This window comes from Oryzias latipes, chromosome 17, assembly GCF_002234675.1.
Source record: "Oryzias latipes chromosome 17, ASM223467v1".
Taxonomy (NCBI): domain Eukaryota; kingdom Metazoa; phylum Chordata; class Actinopteri; order Beloniformes; family Adrianichthyidae; genus Oryzias; species Oryzias latipes.
The window spans coordinates 29,444,167-29,468,663 of record NC_019875.2 but is presented as its reverse complement, the minus strand read 5'-3'; the positions used below and the strand labels follow the sequence as shown (position 1 = coordinate 29,468,663).

At 40.9% G+C, this 24,497-nt stretch overlaps 1 protein-coding gene and 1 long non-coding RNA gene across 7 annotated transcripts; one reads left to right on the top strand and one right to left on the bottom strand.

Moving 5' to 3' along the window:
* Positions 1-21,394, bottom strand: LOC101161835 (phosphatidate phosphatase LPIN2). Of its 5 annotated transcripts, XM_020711225.2 has the most exons (21): positions 21,102-21,394; positions 19,731-19,835; positions 14,264-14,464; positions 10,644-10,739; positions 10,007-10,362; positions 9,811-9,918; positions 9,160-9,286; positions 7,824-8,157; positions 7,647-7,746; positions 7,365-7,552; positions 7,125-7,218; positions 6,976-7,045; positions 6,807-6,899; positions 6,295-6,377; positions 6,000-6,147; positions 5,643-5,791; positions 4,317-4,403; positions 3,828-3,980; positions 2,540-2,654; positions 1,927-2,030; positions 1-1,849 (listed from the first exon to the last, which is right to left on the bottom strand). In XM_020711225.2, exons 3-21 carry the CDS (start codon positions 14,453-14,455, stop codon positions 1,705-1,707), a joined length of 2,742 nt encoding a protein of 913 aa, XP_020566884.1. In that variant the 5' UTR covers positions 14,456-14,464; positions 19,731-19,835; positions 21,102-21,394; the 3' UTR covers positions 1-1,704. The 5 variants fall into 5 exon arrangements, with proteins under 5 accessions (XP_020566884.1, XP_011485372.1, XP_011485373.1 ...); XM_011487070.3 differs by lacking the exon at positions 19,731-19,835 and having other exon boundaries at positions 21,102-21,393; XM_011487071.3 differs by lacking the exon at positions 19,731-19,835 and having other exon boundaries at positions 10,007-10,359; positions 21,102-21,393.
* LOC105356286 lies at positions 14,475-17,348 on the top strand. Of its 2 annotated transcripts, none has more exons than XR_002292246.2 (3): positions 14,475-15,485; positions 16,164-16,310; positions 16,416-17,348. It is a non-coding gene; the product is annotated as an uncharacterized LOC105356286 (long non-coding RNA). The 2 variants fall into 2 exon arrangements; XR_910490.3 differs by having other exon boundaries at positions 16,164-16,314.
* Positions 21,395-24,497: the final 3,103 nt, after the last annotated feature.

The window sequence follows — 24,497 nt, the reverse complement described above, 5'->3', positions numbered from 1 at the left end:
TGTCTTCACTTAGAAATGTAATACAAATATGATCACAAGTCTGGGTTCGTTAACTTTGTTAGTCCTCGATTCTCTTCTTCATACAAGTGATTTTGTTCTTTAAACATTTCTATACAGCTGAAACACAAAACACAAACAAGTTCTTCTGTGGGTCAGACAATCAAATGCAAGCGTTACATCCGAACAAACATGTCCACCAAAGATCGAACACGTCGACAAGAAACCACAACTGAAAAACGTGACGCCCGATCGTTTTCCACAGCAGCCGCGTGAAACCAAACATCAGCAATCCTGGGATGGGGGGAGGAAGTGTGACTTTTTCACACAAGATACTTTACTTTCATAGAAAGAAAGGAATTTTTTATTTACTTTTAGTTATAAGATAAATCTACTATAAACTTTCTAAAGAACAAACAAGCGGAACAGAAGAGGTTCTAAAGCAGCCAGTTGTGCTTGGTTTTCAAACTTTTATCGCGTGCAGAGCGTCTCCTCAGGTTCTGCCTAAGATCAGATCCACACATGAACCTTTTGGTGGCGCTTCCTGGAATGAGTCAAGTATTGCCTGTTAACCACCAAACAACCGATTCTCTTCCTCCAGAAAAAACACAAACGACGTTCTGACAATGAAGCTGCAACGCGACCTTCAAACTTTGCACCGTCCCAAATAAAATATTTGTTTTTTCGTACAGTTTGCACCCAGACCCCTCACAATCGCTGCTCATAGGAACAGATTTACCTTAAAGTGATGTGACAGAAACTGACATAAATGCTCCGTTAAACATTAGCAGGAGTTCTGCAGCTCAGACAAAGTGCATTTGAAGGTTCTCACTGAGAAACACACACACAACCCGACAGCAGGAGAACTTGGCGCTCGCATCCGAGCGCACCAACCGCATCCCATGATCCTCCTGGGGCTTCCTTCAGACATCCGTGTCTGCGTTAAAGCTGCAGGTGCGAGGGCGAGCGCGGGGAAGTGCGCGTGCCGCACAGTTTCACTGTCAAAGGAAGCAGCTTTCGTTGGAGAAAAAAATTAAATGTGCGAGGCCCGAGAGTTATTGATAAGTGCATGTTAATGATCAGCGATCAGTTTGAAAACGTCGATCGGATTCTTTTTCAAACAAACAAAAGAATTACAATGAAAATCAATAAGTTAAACGCAGACGGCTCGCTCTTCAAACGGCGGTTTGCGCCTTTAGCTGCTTCTTCTGATCAGCAGGTCACCGCTGAGGGTGAACTTCATTCAGGTACTGTAGGGAGAGCAGGTGAGACTCTGAACACCAACCAGAGCGAGGCGGACAGAGGAGCTTTGACGTCTGTTCTGCTACAGGAAGCAAAGGAAACGGGACGTTTTCTGGGACCTTCCTTCTGCCTGGTGTTCAGCGTCCCTCCAGCTCGTATTTTCACCTTGAATGCTACTTTTATTTACACTTTTGTGCCTGGGAAATGTGATCGATGTTCTACCTGGATGCTCAGAGTCCATCCATGCATCTTCAGCCTCCCTGACAGGAACGCTTTGATTTGAGGAGGAGAAGGTTGGAAGTCTTGGTGCAGCATTATGCCGATCATCTCCACTGATGAGCATTTGTTGGTGCTGATGGATGAGACCCTGTTTGTGTACCAAAGTGCTGTGCGTTCCGGTCCATGCGTGTCCCAAAGACGCACCGGGTGCAGTGGGGTTCTCTCGCCGGACGGCGTCCGTGAAGATCAGAGCAGGTCGTCGGGGTTGATCTCCGGCAGAGGCTGTCTCCAGTAACAGAAGGAGCTGAACTCTGGCATCAAGAAGGCTTCGTTCTGTTCTTTACTCAGCAGAGGAAACACGTGCTCCACCAGCTCGCTGAGCCGCCCGTAACTGTCGAAACGAAAAAGCAAATGTATAAAATCAGGTAACGGGAGGTTTTGTGCGGTGAGCACGACAAACCCACTTACGAGGACTTGTTGCCCTTGGTCTGCTCCTGGATCAGCTCTCCTTTGGGGTTAACCGTGAAGATCCGGCACACAGGAACTCCCACCTCCTTGTAGGCGAAAACATCCTGGATGGAGACGAGGATCATGTTTCATTCTTGCTCATTTGTTGTTGTTTTTTACATTTTAGATTACATCAAAACATTTCTGCTCAACTTCACAAACAAATAGAGAATCTGTAAATTATTCTCTGCTAATGATGAGGTAATGCTCTCATCCATAATGCACACAGAGAGCGCATTAGTGACTTCGCTAACCACAGACTTCCTGTTTGTGTTCAGCCCGCTGCACATCGCCGTCATGTTCCTAAACAAATGTTTCTGTTGGCAAAACGTCTCTTCTTTGGCGAGCAGCAGAGTTCTGCTCCGTGTTTGCACAGCTGAAGATGGGATGCTGTGCCCAACTGGAGATCCGTGTCCCAGCAGGGAACGTCGGATCCAGTTCAGCCCAGGACTCCGATCACACGATTGTGTCCGATAGCTGAGGTGACACCACGACCTTCCTGGAAATCCAGAGCGCATCCAGTTTCCGAGCTCACCGAGGCTTAAAAAAGAAAAGGAGAACCTTCTAAACTCACATTGGTTCTGTTCCCGAAAGCAGCGTAGAACGGCCGCTTGTTATGCTGGAACAGGTTCTTGATGTCTGTAAGGCATTCAATCTTGAAGATCTCTGGTTTCTTCTCAATCACCTCCCTAAAATAACAAAGCTTCATTAGCAGAATGCAAAAAGGAATTAAGAAAAACCCATTTAAGTTTGCAACCGAGTGCTTTACTGAATCCTTCAGGCGTTAGTTTGACCGAAGCAGCTAAAAACAAAGCGTCACTTTACAGAAATCATCCCCAAACCAAGAAACAGGAAGGGAAAAGGTTTCTGGCAACAGGTTTTATTGAAATAACACTTCATTCATCAAAGAGATCTCAAGTTTTCTCCATGAGGAGCACAATGCTTCTAGTTCAGAGCTGACATCTCAATTTAACAAAATTCAGCCTCAAACTGATTTTTAGCTGAAAAACATGAATTTGTCCGACTTTATTCAGACAAACATTTCAAAACGTTTCATTTGGTGGAACAAGCGGTGGAATTTAATGCAGTTTAAATGTATTTAGGGGAATTTCAACTACAGAAAAGGAGTTTAGCACAAACCAATAAGCTCATCATGACAATAAAAAGCATTTTTTAGTGGCTTTAAATTAATTAGGGCTACTATATTTGTTTTTTAGGATTAAATTATGCTTTTTTTAGCTGTAATTAATTAGTTTTTCTATTAACTAGATGTAAATTCTTTGTCTTTTTATTGAATAATGAACTGAACAATTTTAATTTTATTGTACATGTGAGAATCACAAATACAGCACCCATCCATCCATCCATCCATCCATCCATCCATCCATCCATCCATCCATCCATTTATTCATCCATCCATCCATAAGCCGCTTATACTGCATCCAGAATTGTAGATCTGCAGAAACGGAGAGTCCTGGGCTCCAAAATGATCTTCATTTAGAAAATCAGTATAGATTGATTAAACCTATAGATCTTTTTTTCCACAAAAAGAAGTTAATCTTCTTCTTTAGGGAAGTAAGTTTTTAATGCAAGAATTCATCACTTTAGTGATGAAAGCTTCACCTTAGTTATGTCAAAAAGGTCTTTTGCAACCAAAATAAAACTTCTTTGAAACAGAAGTTTGAACAAACAAATATCTTATGGAATAAAATGTGACAAAGTATTTCTGTAAAAATTCAGCCCAGGATTCAGGACTTTTACAGGTAACAAATGTGAAAATGTACGAGGAGAGGACAACGACATGAAGCAGGTGAGACGAAGAGGATTTGATGGACATGACGGGGTTCGACAAGGTCCTATACCTGTGGAACGCAGAGAAAAGGCTGCTGGGGGACAGCATGAGAGGCCCCCGCGGAAGGATGATGCCCCCATCGTTGACCCAATGCAGGTAACCTCTGGTCATGTCGGCCATGCCGATGGCCCGCGCAGAGCAGTAGAGGAACTTGTAACCATTCCTGTGGATACGGACAGTGGTGATCATCATCATCATCATCATCATCATCATCATCCTCTTCTTCCTGACAGCAGCCGGCTGTGAGAAATCTGCTCAATAGGAAAATCCGTTTAGCTGCAAACAAAATCATTTTCTAATCTGAGCGTCTGAGTCATCACAAGCGCCGTCTTGTAATACTTGTGTCAAATCCAGTTCATGATGTTCATTTGTGTAATGTGATTCAGTCATGGTTGAGTCACTCATCAGATGACAACACAACTCCCCTCCAGGCCAGCTGGGAACCGAAGGTCGGCACTCCCAAACCCGCTTCCTCGTCCATCACTGTCGGGTCACTTACTCAGCCACGGAGTGGTACAGCTTGGCGATGCCTTGGTGGGTCCAGTCTTTCCCCAACTGCGGAAGGATCTGTCCAAACACGTCCGACCTGAAATGAGCAGAAAGACGAGGTCAATTATGTTTGATATCTCCCAGACAGTTCAGAAGGGGGCGAATAAAGCCTAAAATATATGGGATATAAATATAGAATAACGTAGGTCTTTTTCCACTAATGAGGATTAGTAACCCTTAGGGAGGCTGAGGTCTCTTAATGGTAAAGAATGAAGCGTAAAGGGACTCATTATAGTCTGTAGTTTAAGGTCACAGAGACAGTAAGGTAGAGCTGACCTGGACCTGGCTGAGGCTGAACCTCACAAACGGATCAGAAGAAGGATCCAACTAGCGTCACGATGAATTGGTATTTTCATAATTACACCACGTTATGTATGTATGCAGCAAATATGTAAGGGTTAATGGCCGACGAAGCGTGCATTATCAGAAATTAACGCACGATGTGAAAGCCTGAACCGTCCGTCGGTTTTTCTGATAAAGCACACTTTGAAGGCCATTAACCCAGTCATACCATGATCACAAAAGAAATAAATATTAAACCAGTTTTTAGTTCTTTATTCGTATTATTTTTTTGGTTTGGATCGCTTTTTCCACAAAAAGCGGACTGATATTGAACATTTAAGCTATGTGACCGGAACTTCTTTTTTAGGCGTGCGCTGTGGCGTATCACTTTTTAATGCACACCCAGCAGCCAATCAGAATCGAGTATTCACCCGTACCATGGTATAACCGCTCTTTGAGTAGAAGTGAAGCGAGTCAAAACCCTCCGAGGGAGGTAGAAACACCATCTAGATAAAAGAAATCCAGCCAAACAAGGAAGTATTTTTTTAATCAACTTTCTACGATCATTTAAATGACCTTTCCCAACCTTTCAGCTAGGAGTTTACAAGCATGATGACTGCAGAAAAGGTTACTGCAGTGGCGGTTTTTCTAAAGACGCCTCATCAACGCCGACATTTGAGACCTGATATTTGCTTCAGAGTGGAACCACAGACAGGGAGACATTTCCAATAAAAAAGTGTTGAAGTAACTTTCATTATTACGAAAAGCGACTGAAAACACTGCTGTGCTGCTCAGGCTGTCATCTCTGGATTGTTGTGATCCTCGTTTCTTCACATTTAAATAAAGATCAGGTACAGCATAAATGCTCAGGAACAGCAAAAAAAAACATTACTTACTACGGATAAAAGTATCTTTTGTTAGTTTTATAAAAAAAAAAAAAAAGCTAGCTCAAAAATTAAACTTCTAAAAGAAGATAACCCTCAGCGGAGCATACTTGGTGATGGTGCCGTCGATGTCGGATATGATGACTCGGTCGTCCCAGTTCCACAGGTAGATGGTTCCTTCGCAGCGACAGGTGCCCTGGTACTGTGTGGTGATGCTGAACGTCACGTCATTCGGCCCCTCCTTCAGCTTCAGGTTGGCCTGAAAACACGAAAAACAAAACATATGTGAGGGAAGGGTTCAAGGTGAACAGAAATGCAGCAGTGCTCTGCAAAAATGATGAAGAACACGTTGATCCATAGTGACCCCTAGTGGTCAGAAGCAGGAAAAACGTGCAGACTGTCGAATCTGAACGGTTATGAACAAAAACAGCATAAAACAGTTGCTTTGATGGGGATTTAAAGCTTACGATCTGCTCAGAGGAAAGGCGCAGAGACTTCCTGTATGTGTGCACGCCGGCGTGGAGCTGACCATCCGCAGCCTGCAGCCGCTCTTGACAGGACACGGCGCTCACCTCCTTCGCCTCCTCATCACTGGATGTGTCTCCCGCTTTGGAGCTACACAGCCAAGCAGGTCAAACCACACATTTATTTTAAAAAACAAAACAAACAAACACTGAAACTTCACTTAATCTGTGCAATGTTGGCTTGAATATAGAAAATATTGACTGATATTATGAAACTGGGAGGCTTGTCATCACGTACGGTAAGTCCAGTTTCTCCTGAGGTACGGAGGCTCCTTCATCCATCGACTGACACTCCTCCTTTGCTTCAAGCTTTGTCTCCGACTGACAGAAAAATTATTCACAGGAAAACTAAATCAAGTAGGAAAACACTGACTCTATAGCATTAAAAAAACAACTATGACTTCTGAATGTAACAGCAGGGCCAAAGTAAACTTTAAGCCCTAAAAAACACAAGAGTTATTAAAGAATAAAACACGTATCCACATATTGATGAACCTTCAAAGTTATTCTTTTTAGCCTTTTTTAATGTAAAAATGTCCTGTTTATTGTAAATAAATATTTATACAAACCCAGATTCTATAAAACCAAAGATGCATTTAAGATATAATGCATTCCAAAGCTGTAATCAAACAATGCTGAACTGAATTAAACTGTCAGTTTGTGAATTCAAATGAAACCGTTTTAGTATTTTTGCAGTGGTCCATCTCGAGTACAGTTATAATAAAAAGGACTAAAGACAGGAAGACGCACCTGTTTGATTGTACTGTCTGCCCGCTTTCGCCAGAACCACCAGCGGCCCGACTTCTTTGGCATTTTTTCCTTCACCCAAGCCTCCTCTGTAGCCTAACAACACAAGAACTCCAGTTAGTTCTCAGGAACACAACAAAAAAAAATCCAATACAAGAAAATAACCCAGTACCTTTGGTAAATTCTTCTGAAATGCTTGAAGACTTAAGATCAGTGGTGCAGCGAGCGTCCAGTTATAATATCTAAGACAACAGATATTAGTTAAAGCAGCAATAACTGTGCACATGTGGATCTTTAAAGCACTGCAAAGTCTTTACAAACCGGTTTCCGATCTTTACCACCAGGTTGGGATTATCGATAATTGCTGGATTCTCAGCAAATTCGTGATATGTGATGATATGCTCCATAAATCTCTCTGCAAAAATAAGTTAAAGATAAAAAGTTTGGATCAAATAAAAGTAATGAAAACAACACGGACGGGATGTTTTAGTATCGATGTTTCATATGATGCGTCACTATTTATCTCCTGGATTAAGGATGATTAGCATCGTTCAGTTGTACCTTTTGATATTTCAGCGTTTTCCGACAGACCGCCACACAGAGACAAGGTGACGTCAGGAAGGTCGCCGGCTGAGTCGGACATACATTCGGTCCCGCTGTCGGCGGCGGCGCTGCCCACAGACTGAGGAGACTGTGAACCAGAGCAGATCTCCGAGTCCATCCAATGTTTGTTTGCTGCTTCAGACTCACTGGTGCCAAAAGAAAAGATGTTTTTCAGTTTTACCCGAGTACAAGATGTTTTATTTATTCAAACGTGTCAAGCAGACTCTTGCAGACGCAAACCTCTTGGGAAAATAGCGCGCAGCCACGTCAGGTTCAAGCACATTCAGGTCATCCAGGTAGATGTCCTCTGGCCCTTGGTGCTGACTCCTTTTTGGGACTCCTGAAACCACAGGAGCATGGTGTTTGGGCGCAGTAGGAAACAGCGGCGAGCACGTCGGCAGCAAATATGCACGGCACCTTTCTTCTTCGAGGGCGAATCGGTCAGTGGGTTGTTTGCAGGAGTGGACGTCGCCACACTGGGCGGGAGGATGCTGAGGGACTCTGTGGGGGTCACGGGACTCAGAGAGGAGGTGGTGCTGAGCGCTGAGAGCTGACCCTCGGGCGTTACAGCAGCGGTCGGGGTGCGCGGCTCAGGTCTGACTACGGTGCACACGGGTGAGTCGCCGTCTTCCCTTTCCGTCTCTGCATCTTTCTCCATGGCCTCCGAGCTCAGGATGACACGGAAGTGGGTGCTGTCCGACGGCGTGATGGTCACCGTTTTTATAGATTCTTGCCTTTCTTTCTTGGTGATCTGTTTGTTTGGAAAACAAAAGTTAACGTAACATTTATAATAGAAAGAAAACTACTATAAGCACTGGAGTCAACATTTGGAGCCCATTACGTCTCCCACTGCATGTAAATACAGAAGAGTGGCTGTTATGTGGGGTCAAAGTTCACTTCAAGTGAATGAAAAACAAGATATTAAACATGGAAAAGGGTGGAAAATCTAAAAACTGTTTTATACTCAAAAGTACATTTGAAAGAAATATAGAATATAGAAAAAACATTTGTACATTTGAATAAAACATTTAAGACGTACAGAAAATTGAAACTGTTGCTGTGTGACATCAAATGTTTATTAGTAACAGCGGCTGTTTGGTTTGTTCAATTTTTATTTGTTTCTCTTCCTCAGTTTCAATACAGAATTGAGATGATTTTGCGTGGGGGCGGGGCTTTGACCCTATTGGCTTCTGGGACGTGATTGACATTGAGGGACATAGGTTTTTGGTGATGTCCTTTCCGCTCCAGAACGGCGTGTTGTTGGCGCCACCTGTGTCCTCTGATGACGTCCTCAGAGGAGGGATGACGCAGCCATTTGTTGTATTTTTTGATTCCAATTTCCTTTTCTCTTCATGAAATTTTCAATATTTATTTTTAGTTTAAAACTGTTTTCGAATTTCTTTCTTCATTTTTAATCTGGTTTTTCATTCACTTTAAGCTGGTTTGACCCCAAACTGGTCCATGAAAACACTTAACATTAAAAATGATCCAATGTTTAATCAACAGATGGCGCTATAAGCTACAAGTTCCAACCATGGTGGGAGACTGTTGCAAATTCATTATTTAAACTGAAGAAATGCTGAACTACTAAGCTGTTCACAAACTATAAATGAATCGGTGAGAAGAAGGGAACAGCTGAGCTGCTTTATAAATAATAATTTAAATTTAAAACGAGTCAGACTTCATCTACATTTGAGTTATTATGCTGGCTAGTCAAAATCTTACCAATCAAATGTACTTTTATGATTCTTACCCTGGTTGTTTCTGGAAATTCCCCCCAGGTCCACTGCATGTGGGACTCTGCTCTGAGTAACGTCTCTGAAGGCCTCATCACCAGCTCAGAGTCACTTTGTGGAGAGAAGGCCTGAGACAAGCCAGGACTGAAATACAGAAAAACAGACAGAAAAACAGTCAAAACTAGCAGGAGCTGCATTTCTGCAGGGTTGAATGCTAGAATGCTGAACGAAAATGAAACTCAGAGGGTAATCATTGGCAAAAAAAAAGAAAAGAAAAAATGATCAAAGTTGACCCAAAAAAAAGTCCAAAAAAGTGAAAAAAGCACAATAACAAAAAAAAAAGATATTTTTGTGAAAAAGGCCAGCGCCGGGTCTCAAACCCACGAGCTTCTGCACCACAGAAAGAAGCAAAGGTTTTCAAGGATTTCCCATGTATTTTAAAAAATCCTGAAAATCCGGGAATATCTTGAAAAGTTCAAGGATTTGCAGGACCAAAAGTCATAGCTGGAAAAAGCTGAACATTTGAATAGCTGAATGGTTAAAATGGATGAAAATTTAAGCGACAAAATTGGTGGAAGATACTATAATAAAGAAATAGAAACAGGAAAACAATGGTTGAAGGCTTTATTTAGCCTCTAACTGAAAGAGCTGCCGTTTGTCGTACACACCCTTCACGCGCCGGCCATTCCCCGTCAGATAACGGGTAATCACCGAGGTTGTGCCGGGCTGCAGGTAACTTTGGGTCGATGCCAGGCACCGCGTTGTCTGACGGTGACCTACATCCGTAATGGGGAAAATACAAAACTGTAATTTAACGACAATGAAATCAACTCGTTAGCAGCACGTCTTCAACTTAAAACCCACCTGGAAATATGTGCAGCAGTTTCTTCATCAGAACTCAGGTCCATCTCAAAGATCTCCTCGTTTTGGCCAGAGGACGCGGCGGCGGCGGTGGCGGCAGCAGCAGCAGCAGCGTTACCAGTGGAGACAGAAACTGGAGGGGTCAGTTCCTCTCTGCGAGGGTCTCCTTTGTGCTTCTTTCTCCGTCTTTTCTTCTTTTTTGAGGCCAGCGTGCTGGGAGCAGGAGACTCGGGTGGGTCTTCTGGGTCACCGGGGTCATCTTGCATCTTTTTCGCTGCCCTGCTCTCCACCTCAGAGATCCAGAACATGTGACTCTCAGTGGGAATGGGGGAGGTGGCCAAGTGCGCGGGGATAATCTGCTGAAATGAGGGTTCAGTGAGATTAAAACTATTTTAAATTAGAGAAGACACAGCAGGAGCTAAATTCTGAGCAGTAGCTGTCAGCAGTCATAGCTTTAAATAAAGGTTGAACCATTTACCTTTATTATTGCAGTAGAAATTGTGATGTTTTAAAAGATTAGTTCATTTACAGATAAATAAATAAAAAATTCTAAAATAAATTAATTTGGATCAAAATCTGAAGGAAGTGTCAGAAATCCCACTTCCTGTTGAAACATGGCGGTTTAACCGGATATGCTTACGTTCGTCTGTTCAGTTTCCTGGACAAAGAAAGCCTCTCCGTTGTCCCCCAGCTTCATATGTAGATCCACGGGTTCTCCGTTCACTTCAATATCAATCTGAAAACAACATTTACAGAAAAAAATCAGTTTCCTCACATCCTTTAACTTGCTTCAAACACATGAACCTTTTTTTTTTTGAATGGCAGCAGGTAGAAAATGGGTCTGCTCAACAGATCAGTGTTTGGGCTTGAATAGGGGGAAAATAACAGGTAGATAACGAGAAATGTTGCTGTAAATGAGGGCAAAAAGTGAAACCAATAACATGTCAGAAGGACTGCTGGTACCACATGCTCCACCTTTGTTCTACGAGTTCTTTAAGGGTCACTGGGATGATTTAGGCTTGGAAGGAATGAGCTACAGCTGTCCAAAGTGATGCATGACAGCTGTACTGCGGTATTTACTATTTACTTGCATTCAAATATGATCCGATATCAACAAGCCTCTTTATCTGATCATTTATCAATCTAAATCTAACTTTTCTTTCATCTGAACCAGATTAATCTTTGTTTTGGGCTTAGGTTTTACAAATCAAATGTGGTGAAACATGGAATGACATGTAGATAAGATTTCTGATAAAGATAGAGATTTAGGTTGATCTCTTCAGGTCTCTGCAGACTTAACTGAAACGCCGTTTGAGTTATTCAAGCTTTGTCCGGAGAGCCGGAGCTTCTCAGAGTGAAATAAAAAACCACGTCACGTCCAGCAGAGACTACAGACGGAAGACTTTAACTCACAAATGCTCAGCAAGATCAAACCCAACCATCCATATTCATTTGTGGAAGATGTCCACCACAAACATCTCTGTTTTTACCAATTTGATTGACATAATTTTTCGTCTGCAATGTGCTTTGTCTGCCGTCCCTCTCTGGATGTAATTACAGACCTCTGGGTTGCCATGGAAATCTGGTGTCCTTAACCGGGACTTTCCAGGCCCTGCTATTAATGAGGCAGAATAATGAAGAACCCTCTTCATTCACTTGCAACAAGTGACTGAATTGTTGATTTTCCACCAGCATTCTTTATCACTGCATGGTTTATTTTTTAAGAGCAAAATATGCATATTCGGTCTGTCAAACCATGGAATATAGAGGTCATTGTCGCCAGACTGACTTAAACTTCCAAAAAGAACTGAAAAGAAAAAAAAGGACTAATTGTTATTGATGAAACATTTTTAGATCAAAACGCCTTTTGTTTGCTTCCTAAAGACAGACCTATGTACCTAAGACGAAGTGTCTGCAGGTCAAAAACATTGCTCACATGTTTGGTTACCTATAGATATGAAGCAGTTAATCTAAGCTGTGATAATGGGGACACGTGTTTCACTGTTACACAAGAGCTATTTTTGAGGGCCTCTCGCTTTTCCCCGCCCTCCCACACATTCAAGTTGTAGAGCTGTTGCCATGGAAACCAGCCCTTCATTCCTCCGTTTTCAGCCGTTCAACATTCTGGGTTGCTGCTGAACTAGTTTTAGTCCACCAGTCTTCAACAAACATAGGAGAAGTTGTTGTTTTTTTTGACAAATGGATAAGGATTTCTGAATTAGCTGGTAAAAGAGCTGGTCATCTCTTTTAGCTGTTAACGACCCAGGTGGAACTGGTTTGGTTTGTTTGGGTTACAAAACACTGCCGTAGATGGATGGAAGAATAAACCTGAGACCACCATTCTTATTCAGAGAAGGTTCATCCGTCTTGACAAAGATGGCTTCTTTCACTCCTCGCTCAAACCATCCTTCCTCTCTGGCTAGAATTTGGACTTCACTGTCCTGGAACGAGTGGTTTGTGGACTTCAGGTGGTGGTTTCTGCAGACTCAGGTCCACTTGGGTTGGCTCTGCAATGTTGGTAAAGCCTCTACACAAGCGGCTTTATCCAAGAAACCATCCAGTTTCAGGTCTGACTCCCCCCCCCATGAGCGCATATATACCAGTTTTTTTACCAGATAATTCAGAATTGACAAAGCCTCTTGGATAGTCCAGATGACAGCCCCTAAACCTACTACTATAATAAAAAAATACTGTAACAAACAAAAAAAACCAAAGTGAGATGACATGACAAAAACTAATGAGTTTAAACGTTAAAACGTAAAAAAACTAAATAAAAATGAAAGAAACTGAGAATCTACACCATAAACCAAAATTAAGGGACAAACAACCCGTCACCCTCTTGGGGGATGGAGCGAGCTGACAGGTATGTTCAGCATAACATGCATATTCTAAATTCTCTCATTTGTTTTGAAACAATCCGAGTTCTTTCTTTATTTAATTAAATTTTGAATGTGCATCCAGAGACAAACACCATTGATTTGCTGCTTCTGCCAAACTGAAAAGGCAAAGCCTGTGTGCTGCAGAAACATGCTTTTCTCAAGAGAGGTCAGCCCTAAAAACAGCATGACTGCTCCTCAGCCAGAACTAATTAGACCGTCTCTTTAGGGCTATTTACAGCAGTAACAATTATTGCTGTTGAACAGTAACCCACATATCAGCTTCTTTGGAGAAAAATGTCCCCCAAGTGAGTCATAGACTGTTATCTTAACACCAAAGATTTAATCGTTGTCTATGTCTACACTGCGGCATTGTGGGGAATTCTGTCTTCATCAATCCATGTAAAAGAATTTTTGCTGAAAAGACTTATATAGAAAATATCAAACAGGACACGAAATCTAGATATTAATAATGTTCAATCCTAGCTGCATTTGTCCCCTAAAAGTCTTTCTGAAGGAAACTCATCTGCCACTATTTATTTAACAACACAGCCAGTGTAATGGAGTAGAATTCATTCATCTTCTTCCGTTCATGGGGGCTGCTGGAGCCTATCCCGACCACTTGTGGGCGAAGGTAGGGGGCACCCTGGACAGGTCGCCAGTCTGTCACAGGGCCACACATATCACACACTCATGCGCTCTCACATTCATACCTATGGACAATTTGGAGTGACCAATTAACCCATGAAGCATGTTTTTGGATGTCCCAGGAGAAAGCCCACGCCTGCACGGGGAGAACGTGCAAACTCCACACAGAAAGGTCCCCCCTTTCTGATGTTCTGTTCCAGGTCCCCCAACCAGGGGCCTTCTTGCTGTGAGGCAAGAGCGCTAACCACTGCGCCACCGTGCAGCCATAATGTAGTAGCACATAATTTCCAACAGTAAAAACATTATCCAAATGTGTTCATTCTTTGATGTGTTCAATCTCCTCTCATTAACGTTCCTCAATGTTTAGAAGAAGAAGCTTTTTCTAAGCATTCCTACAGCTTTATGTTTAAAGTCTGAACTAAAAATACAATCCTTTCCTGTTTAAACTTGGTGAAGTTGGTGTCCGTTTGTGTCCTGATTATGTAAACATGACTATATCAAGACATTCCATTCTTTATACGAGTTCCCATTGGACAATAAATATTGTCACTTTAATATAAAAATAGTGAGAAAAGGAAGAAAACCTGCATTTGCACATGCAACATGTTTTTTAGACTCCACAAGGAGACAGAATGAGTCTATAGTCAAATTAAACGGATATAAAAAGGGGTAATAGTGATATGGAGTCAGTCATTAAAGTAGTCGTGCAAGTTAAAAAAATGAAAATGGAACTTACCACTTTTTCTTTGGAGCGCAGAACCCCCAACTTTCCAAAGCGCACATGGAAGGGGGAGCACTGAAAGGTGCCGTCTCTCTGACGAACGACCACGACATCGATGCAGCCTGACAGCGTCGCCTGATTTATGCCCTTGTACAGTTCTTTGACAGTCACCAGGACCTGACCCGCCAGCTGTCCCACGTAGTTCATGGTGTCTGTCTGCAGGCACAAAAAAAAGGGGATGAATCAAATGTGGAAGAAAAACAAATCCAGATTAGACCAGAATAATCTGCTTTGATCAGTAATAATTTCAATAGTATTTTATTCAAAACAATTACTAGTACCTTATTGGAATACCTAACTTTCAGTTAATTTAAAAAATACTTTTTATTAAAGACGACATATGAGGTGCAGGTAACTTGTGGCCAAATATCACAAAGAAATAAAATAAAAAAGTCTACTTCATGCTCTACATTTAGTCATCCATTTATGTGGTTATCACATTAGGTACCAAATGCAAAAAAGACCACAATAAAAAAAAATGAAGATATGAGAGAAAAGTGAAGTAGAAAGTGAACAATTAGCATTTCTAAATGATTATACGCTTTTTATAAACTTTCTTCCTGACGTACATTTACTGTACACTATCCTGTTTAAGCAACATTAGAATACAGAGGAGAATTTGCAACAACTAAACAAAAAGTCACTGTCCTGCTGTACAGGAAAAAGCTCAAGTTCCTGCTTTTATTTAAAGCTTACAGCAGGAGGTGCCCTTTGTTTTGATACATTTGCACATCACTGTTACCAAAAACCTTTAGTATGAACTATTGATGGTGGAAGAAAATAAAAAAAAGATCTGTACGTACATCAAGATAAAACCTGAGATTAGTTCTTTTGACCGCTTTGCAGAAGCAGATGTGAAATGAAGTGTCCCCAGCAGCATGGTGGGTTTTGTAACCACTCACTGTCTAAACAAAACCTTGGCTTGATTGGATCAGGGACTATTTTAGTAGGGCAGGTAAACAAAGGATCCAGCTCCAGCAAACTTTATGCAACCTCAACGTTCCCATCTCACATGAATCTTTGATGTGAAACAATAACTGGGGCCCTGTGACTACATATGTGGACACTTGTACAACCATGTAGTGGTGTCAGAAGAGTACAGCACAGAGACAGTTCAAAATGGCAAAGAACAGAAAAGAAAAAACCCTCAGCTCCTCCAAACCCATAGCTCTACAAGGTAAGAAGCAAAAACTTATTTCACAGCTTGTTCTTGTTTAAATTTGTATAATAGCATTGTAACTTTTTCGCTAATTTGATAAAAAATAAGTAGATGTAAAGATCCAGTAAGCTGCTAAACATGATGTGCACATATGTGAAAAATGGGACATATCTTGGTTGAAAAATCCTGCTAGGATAAATGCCCCCAGGAAAGGCAGGTGTAAATCAGTTTACAGCCAATTCTGGTTCAGACAAATGCTGTAGGTTTTCTAAAATTAATAAAAAATTAAGTGCACACGTAAATTACATGGCTTCTTGAATTACTTTATTTACGGAGCATCTTTTTCTACAAGGAGTACTGACGTTACTGGACCTAAATGATGAAAGCAAGTCGGACATGGAAAATGTTTCTGACATTGATGAAGCTGTAATGGATGCTGATTATGAACTCCAACCACAAGAGCAAGGAAGCAGTGAAGATTATAGTAGTGGTGATGAAGACCCCATTCCACAGCAGGGGATGTAAACGTCTCAGTGGTGGATATAATTGTTGCCAAAACACATTCGATGTCTGTTTATTTTAGGTAGTCAGGGCTAGGTTAGGGTTAGGAGAGGCAGGAAAACCCATCGACACAGCACCATTCAGCGTTTTAGCAAAATTCTAATTTGCAACACTTAATGACAGATTAATTGACAGGTGTAGGTTCATTCTATGCCAGTCCCCACACTCCCCGACGTTCTCATCAAACTCAGCAGATTTAAGCCGACTTTTCCAACGACGGCCTTGAACGGCCAACATCAGCACCAGGCCCTCATGAACGATCCAGTGAAGGTGATTGTTATTGTAGGTAAATCTTCAAATTTCATATATATGTCCACTCAGATTTAACTGTGAATGTGTGTTTGCTTTACAATAACTATTATTTGTATTCATATTTTGGTTTTCCAGGACGTGGAATGTGCTGGAGGGTACTCCATTGACCCCAAACATGGTGGAGTGTGACCATGAGGACAAAACAGAGCACAAAAGAAATACCTGGACCCTGCTAAAATATTCTGAACAATATATTGATAAAGAGTTGATGAAGATGATTTCTGATTGCTCCAATGCCATGTCACTGTGACCAGGAGTGGGGAACTACTCAACACATCAGTAAATGAGGTCTACAATCGTTTTGGTGGCTCTTTTTTTGATGCCCTGTTTCTGATGATCAAAAATGAGGCTGCACTGGTCCAAAGCCCTGAGATACACTGCCGTCACTGACAGATTCGTGCAGGGCAAATTCTCCAAACTTAGGAAAGAAAATTGTTGTGTTCAGTGTGGAAATAAAGATTTTTATCCTCCATTACACAATGGTAACTTCATTGTATTTTCTAGAAATTTAGACCTGGTGTGCACACACATGCACAACATTTTTTCTCTAAAAGTACACAATTTCAATACTTAGTTTTTATACTAAACAGGTTTCAATAAGCCCAGACAACTAAGAGAATTAATAAAGGCATATCAAATAATAGCTCAGGACCAAGGAGATTAATAGCCTACCATAAAAATGTATTAGCAAGCATGTTTAATCACAATTATACAATGTTACAGTAGAATCATAATACAGGTACAAAGTTATCCACCTGTAGGGCAGCAATGTTGACCAAAGTACAACAAAAAGAGAAAAATCTAAATCTAAAAACTAAAAAGCAATTAGAAATACTCCTTTATCATAAACATGCCCATTCCAGACTTGATTTGTTGTTGTGTCTGACCAAATCACAACACAACAACTACATCCTTTCACAATAAAGACTTGATTGGAGTCATTGAACAGATCTGTTATGAGTCCCTTTTGTTGAGGCTCCAACCACGAGTCTTAGCAACAACAGTTCAATCTACCTTCAAATCCAAGGATGAGGTCTTCCATGATTTATGCAAAATCCAAAAAGTCTGTCAATTCAGACTCACCAGGGACCAGGACGACCTCAAAGACGAGGACTCATCCTGCTCACTGTTGTCTGTGTTGTCCTCGGTGTTGCTTTCCCTGAGCTCCCAGTTTCTCCAGGATCTCTGCCTCTTCATCACTGAGCCTTACCCTCCTCAGGACACCGCAAAGGGAGCAAACATGTCTGCCCTTAGACTTTGAAAATAACCTTCTTCCCCCATCTTCAATCAAATTTCAAATAAGGCTCCACCTTTAAACAAACCTTACAGGGGTTAAACCAGCTATGCTATCTGGAACAAGCAGCAGTACTGCAACGCCATAAACTTTGCCATCCTTCCTCCAAGTTATTCTCTACAAAAGGTGCACTAAAGATCATCCAGTGATTTGACGGGGCACTCAGAATCCAGCCAATGAGAGGACACAACTACAGTGGCAGTACGGCGCTGATAAGAAACAGCTATTTCATGTGAGCAGAAGTGCCGTGTTTTCTCTGATAAGAGAAATGTGAAGAAAACGTTCAGGAAGAAGTTCTTGCACCATCTGTCACATTTACAGTACAATCAATACTGCATGTTTGTGAGCATAAAAAACTGTGTGAGCAGTAAATGACACAGAGATTCTGGGGTCGGACTGGACTTTGCCTTGTTTTGACTTGCTTGCGCTGTTCTGTTTTACCTGCCTGACATTTCACATGTGATTCCAAAACAGGAGGACGTAAAAAACCCCAACAATCATGGGAACAATTACATAACTTAATCAAGCTTTTAAACATGCTGTTCCATACTGTGATAAGACACAACAGTACCAGAGTAGTGTGAAATGCTAACAACACTGTTTTCAAATTCTCCTTAATCTGGTCTGCAGAAACTGCCAGACTCTTTTCTCATCTTTTAGAACTTTTGAAAACCACAGATTCTTAGAAAATATATAAAAAATACACCATAATCTGTCAATCTGTTCCATTTAAAGTCACACCTACTTTAGCTCTGGAACTGTCTTTAACATTTCATTAACTAAATTTAGTTTTTAAGTCTATGGTCCCAAGGAAGCCCAAAAGTTTATTGTGGAGGCCTCTACACATCTTCGTGTTTCTAATATTCGATCTTATCATACAACTGAATTTTAGATCATGATATGTGACTTCACTTTACACCGGCTGATCAATGCATTACCTGGTGTAATATCTAAGGCGTTAGATTAACTATTGTTGGCCTATTTGAAAGCAAAGTTTCATGAAATGTGCTTCACTAAAATAAACATGCCTTCTCTGATGGTGACTGTATCAATGCTGCTCAAACAGGACACTGAATTTTTTATTTCAGCTTTTAAGATTGTCAACACATTCTCTTCCAAGCTCTGTCCATGTCCAGCAGTTTTGCTGCTTACGACTTAAGATGACCTTTTTTTTGGCAAGATGTCAATCAAAAACCTCCAAAAGTACTTTAGTTTTTTTTAACAATAAAAGCTTCAATATCTGATCTACAAATTGTTCTAAATGCTTTTTTATTGATTAAAACATCAGACCACATCTGAGAATAAGCCTGTGCAAATCTGTCAAACCAGATTCTGAAGTGAAAGTCATCCCAGGTAAAAAAAAAAACAACAGATCTTTGGTGATGTATGACTAATAAGAGAACTGTTTAAGTAAATTTGAACTATGAACATCAATGAATGTAGGAGGAGTTAGGTTGACTTTCCTTCTAAATGAGCGGACACTGACAAGCACTAAGCAGATAAGAAAATTCAAATATGCGACCCACATTTCATTCCACAGAAGAAAACAGTAAAAAAGTAGATGTTTAATCTAAAATCCTATGACATTCAAATAGAAAATGGGAAACTATATTTTTAGTCTAATTTCGAAGCCTTTTATAAAATTTAAAATAAGTGCAACCGGCTCTCTTAAGAGAACACACTGCTAAATTACTTAATTTGACAAATCTAATACACCGACATAGATATTAAACAGTTTTGTCCAGAAAAAGAATTTATTAAAATAGCAGGTAACCCAACAATACATTTGATCTTCTGCATACAATTACTAAATACAAAAATAAATGATAAACTAATAGTTTCACACTGCTGGTCCTCAGCTTTAAACAATCATGTATGTGTAATTGAACTAGTTTGTGTGTTGGTTAGTAGTTTAAAGTGTTAAAAGGCAAATTTTATCATAGCAGACTTTTAAAAATTGTTGTTAAAGTTAAAATAAATGCAAAACTTAAATTTTAAATTAAATTATTTTTAATTTGGTGAGGTTGGTTAAAGCGATCTTAACTGCTCTGTCACATTTTGTTCTTTTTATTGGAATGGTAAAAGTTGATACTTACACAACGCTTTACTGCCTTCTTAGTAGACTCAAAGCGCTTTACTGCACCACAGTTCCATTCACAAACATTCCTCCCTCTTATCGTGGCTCCAACACTGGCACCAACCTTTAACCACCAGGAGCAACGTAGGATTCACTGTCTTGCTCAAGGACACTTGGTTACATGGGCAGACAGAGCAGGACCAAACCTGGGATCTACCAGATGCTGACCGCCCCACTTCTGCCCCACAGCCACTCAAATATGCACCAATCTGTTTGTCATTTCTGTGTTTTGAATATAGATTTATTTTTAGAAAAAGGAAAAAAAAAAAGAAGATATAACAAGTCATGTATGGGTTGTGTCTAAATTCACTATATAGTGAATATATATATATATAATACATAGAGCGTTTGGCATTTTGTAGCGGTCCGAATCAACAATTCCAAAATCGAGAGCCCCAGAAATCTTGGTTAAACATCAGTGTACATTGATGCTCACCACATTGGCAAACATAGACCACAATGCATTGCGTGAACAAATTTATTTTATGGGAAAAAAAAATTATATATACATATTTATAAACCATCCAAGTTTTCATCATCACAACACAGCGGATTCGTAAATGGTCTTCGTTAAATGTTCGCATTAATTCTGTGTTTACATAGGAAAATCAATTACGTCATATTAGGAGTTACATTAAAAAAATGAGGTAGTGTTCATCATGGTGTCCGAAATGCTTTTTGAATTTCACAGCACGAGATAGTGAGTCCCACACTTTAAAGTATTTTAGTAGTTAGGGACTAGGAAGGGAATTTGGACACAGCCAGGGGAGAAGTTCTTGCCCCATCTGCCACATTTACCATGGGGGAACCCACAGGGGTGCCCTCCATGGCCCCAGCAGGAGAAAAAGTATTATGGACACGCCAGTGTGTCCGACGCCGAAACTGAAGAAATGAATGCGCGAATATAGGAGCGAACCACAGCTGTGTTTGTTTTTGGACCAGCAAGTCTTTCCCGCCGAACGCAAGCGGACGACAATTGTGGAGGCAAACCGAGACATTAAGAGCAAAACGAAATGAATGGACGCTAGCCTCGGCTAGCCCTCAGCTAGCTCTCCGGTTTGACACGGTGACGGACCGTGAAGCGGCGTCCGCCACCCGCCGCGCTCCAAAAACGACAGCGTTTGTTCAAAAAACCATTAACTGAATGGACACGCAAACTGAAACATTTATCTGTAATTCCGAATTAAATTTAAAGGATCGCTATCCTGCCAGCACGTAAGCTAGCGTTAGCTTAATAAGCTAGCGTGGATTCAAATGTGTACATTTCCACGTAGGCGCGTTCCAATTATGAGCTTAAAGCCGTTTTTCCACGCTCCGTCCGTGTCCTCACCTTTCGGTTCCGTCAGCGGGGGGCTGCTGATAAAGTGTCCTATAGCGCCTTCTCCATGCCGCTGCCCGTCACAGTCCGCTTAGGCGCCCTGACGTGTCCCTTCCTGGACCACCGTGACCGGCTGGTAGAGCTCCGGCTGCCAGCTCAAGTTGACAGAGAGCCGAACTGCGGCGGCGCAGTCACGCAGGCGCTCGCGCCTCAGGTTGGGGTTGTACGCGTGCGGACGGACACGCCGCCTCGGGGACTTTCACCTCATCCAGTCCGTAAAATCGAAAGGATTGCGACAGAACTGGCTCCCGAACAAACACAAAAGCTTTCTTTGGAAACGGAAATAACTGACTTTTTAATTTTAACGAGAAAATATGTGGCACGTGCAAACAAACAACAGATAGGTGTAAATATAAATGTCAAAAGTAGGGGAGGTCTAGAAACTTTCACACTTATGAGATATATTTTTTCAATAAACAAGCAAATAAACATTATTTGGTTTAATTTAACTGTCATTTGACCAGTGGCGGTTTCTACACTAACTGACTCCCTGGGCGAGGAACCCACCAGACACACAATTTGACAACATCCTTTTGTGTTCCCTATTTATATTTGGCCATTTTACACACAAAAAAATGCATGAATTTTATATACACGTACTACAGAGGTGTCCAACTCAGTCACACCCGGGGTCTGAATCCAAAACACGCTTTCGGCCAAACAAAATAAACATGTATTAAACACACTAAAGCTAAACTTAACTTTATAAACATATATATGAACAATAACAGACAGGCATATTAATCCAGAATAGATCAAGTTAAACCTTAAACAACATATAACATTTAGATTTTTCCATAAAAACATAATCTGTTAAAATTATGCCTATATGATTATGCTACAAACAAAGTCTGGACATATTAATAATAATTTCTTTGCTCTTTTGTCATTTTATTTTAGAACTGGACTCCTGGCATCATTTTTAGCAACAACTTCATTTCTGCTTGATGTGTGACGTCCTGTGTGTGTCTTTGTGAAACGTATCAGAGTTTTTTTTGTTTGTTTTTTTAAACCTGTTATTGTGAATATCATATTTACGTCTTATAAACATTAAAAACTAAATCATAGAACTCATCACTGGGATTAATACAAGAATATTCGGCATTTTCCTAATTTTGTGCAACACCAACAGTAAAAATCCTCCAAAAAACTATTGTTTATTCATGATCTCAAAATGCGCCGCTGTTTTACTGCCTGCATTACCTGCTGTCTTTATGTTAAATAGGCTACTGACACCAACTAAACGACAGGCAGAAGTAAAAAATGCATCTATTTGAAAAATAAAGACGTAATAAAAATGTCTACAATAGTAAACTAATAATGGCATTATTAGCACAAACTCAGTAATCTAAGGACCTACCATGACAAAGGTGGATAAAGGTGGAAAGATTTCATGTAATTTATGGACACCAGTGAAGATCACAAATCATTGAAGAAAAAAGGTTCAGAGCACTGTCTAGTGGGTCTAGATGACCCAACTCCCAACGTTAACGTGCCTTGGAGGCATTTTCCCAGTGATGCACAAGGAGTTAGGAAACGATGGATTGAAATCCCTGGGAGAAGTTTAAACTTGTTGCTGGTACTAACAAGGATTCTGTTCAAAATTCAAGATTTTGGTCTCTTCACGGGGTCAGAGGTCAACGAAACCAAACTTTACCTGGTGGCACGTGTGTGAGTTTTTTACGAAGATCGCCAAATTTCCCGCTTTGGCACAAGACGGTCGACAAGCCATAGGTTGTGTGGCCATCCCACAATAATTTCAAAACCTTCTTTGGATCCCCCGACAAGTGTGCTTTGGGATTTTAATTTTTTGAGCCAAATAATAAATTTAACCTCCCCCCCTTTAAATGATTTTGATGTCATTATTTTTTGAGGGGCTGGAAACATTTTTTCTGCCCAGAGGGGCAGAAAAAAGCAAGAATAGTGAAAAGTATCTGGTGGACCCGCGGTCCAGGACACTCTGGGAGTATGGGTGAAACGGATCTATGGATCTAATTCCCAAACCTTCCTTCTCTCCTCGCCTTGATCTGCGGAGCGACCGCAGAAGCTAAGTGGAAAGATGAGCAAGAAGACAAGCAGGAACACAGAGCGCTCAAAGGAACGGCACGTTGCTATGGAAACGCGTTCAGGATGCAACGCTGCAGGATGAGTGAAGCTCAGGCTCATTTGCTTTCCAGCTCTGCTCCTCCGCATGGCTTCAGAACAACTGGATCTTTCCAGCATTCGCTTCCTCTTCTACAGATCAAAAATGAATACATGCATGTTTTCGTGAGAGCATCTCTGCTATTTCAGAAGCACGGACACACCCGAGGGTCAAGCCTGCTTCTTCTAGAGTTTTCTTTTCTAAAATCCTTAGTGTTTTTTCTGATGTTTCAACCATTCTGGTCCCCAAACATTCAGTGTTGACAGGAGATTCCTGTAGTCGATTTATGAAATATTGACAATTCCCCCCAACGAAAATGGTGTTTTTGCTGTTTTAACAAATTCTTCTCCACCCCATCCTGATGCATCCACCTGCTGACCGATAGATCCATCAACGTCTTTGTTTTTCTCGTCTGAGCTGGAATCTGGATCTAAAGTGTACGGCTGGATAGATCTGCTACTGCTGCAATTTTTTCTGCACAACTCAGAGATTAATTTTTGATGAACTCCAGAAACTATGTCCCAGAAAACAACAGTTGTTTTTTTTTGCCTAAAATCATCATAAGCATAATTAAAAGACCAATGGGAAAACTTTATAAATAGGTCCAAAGTAGTAGTAGTCTAAAATTAGTAAATCCCCAAAAAGTTCAAAGTTTAGCAAACTAGATGATAGAAATATCAACGATCCTTCCTGTTTGCCAATAGGAATGGCATATGCCAAACCAAACAGTAGTACTTGAAGTTAACTTTAAGTATAAATATAGCAAGGATACTACTATAGACCCCTAACGTAGGAAGTACACCGAGTACTTCAGACTAGATAGGATCCTTCTGAGTTTACAATATATAGTGAATAAAAACTAAACTGCCTCACTTGTAGTAATGACTTTTTGTGTGAAAAATGAGTGGAATCCGACAAATAAATAAATAGCTTGTTGTCCAATTCTTTGAGAAAGAAACATTTTCATATTTTTTGTTGCTTTTATGATTAAAGTTAGAGCCGTACAACGAGAAAGGTCTTTAAAAAAAGAAGCAGCAGCAGTGTCAAAAGAGAAGTGCCTGCAGGTGAAAACAGCGTGTTGGACTTGTTCCTCCCACTTCAGATGAAGTGCTGCAGGATAGCTTATCATGTTTTCCTTCCACTCTACCTGAAGCGCTGCATTCCTCTTTTGCAGCGTTCTTTCCATAAAGGAAAACAAAATCTGT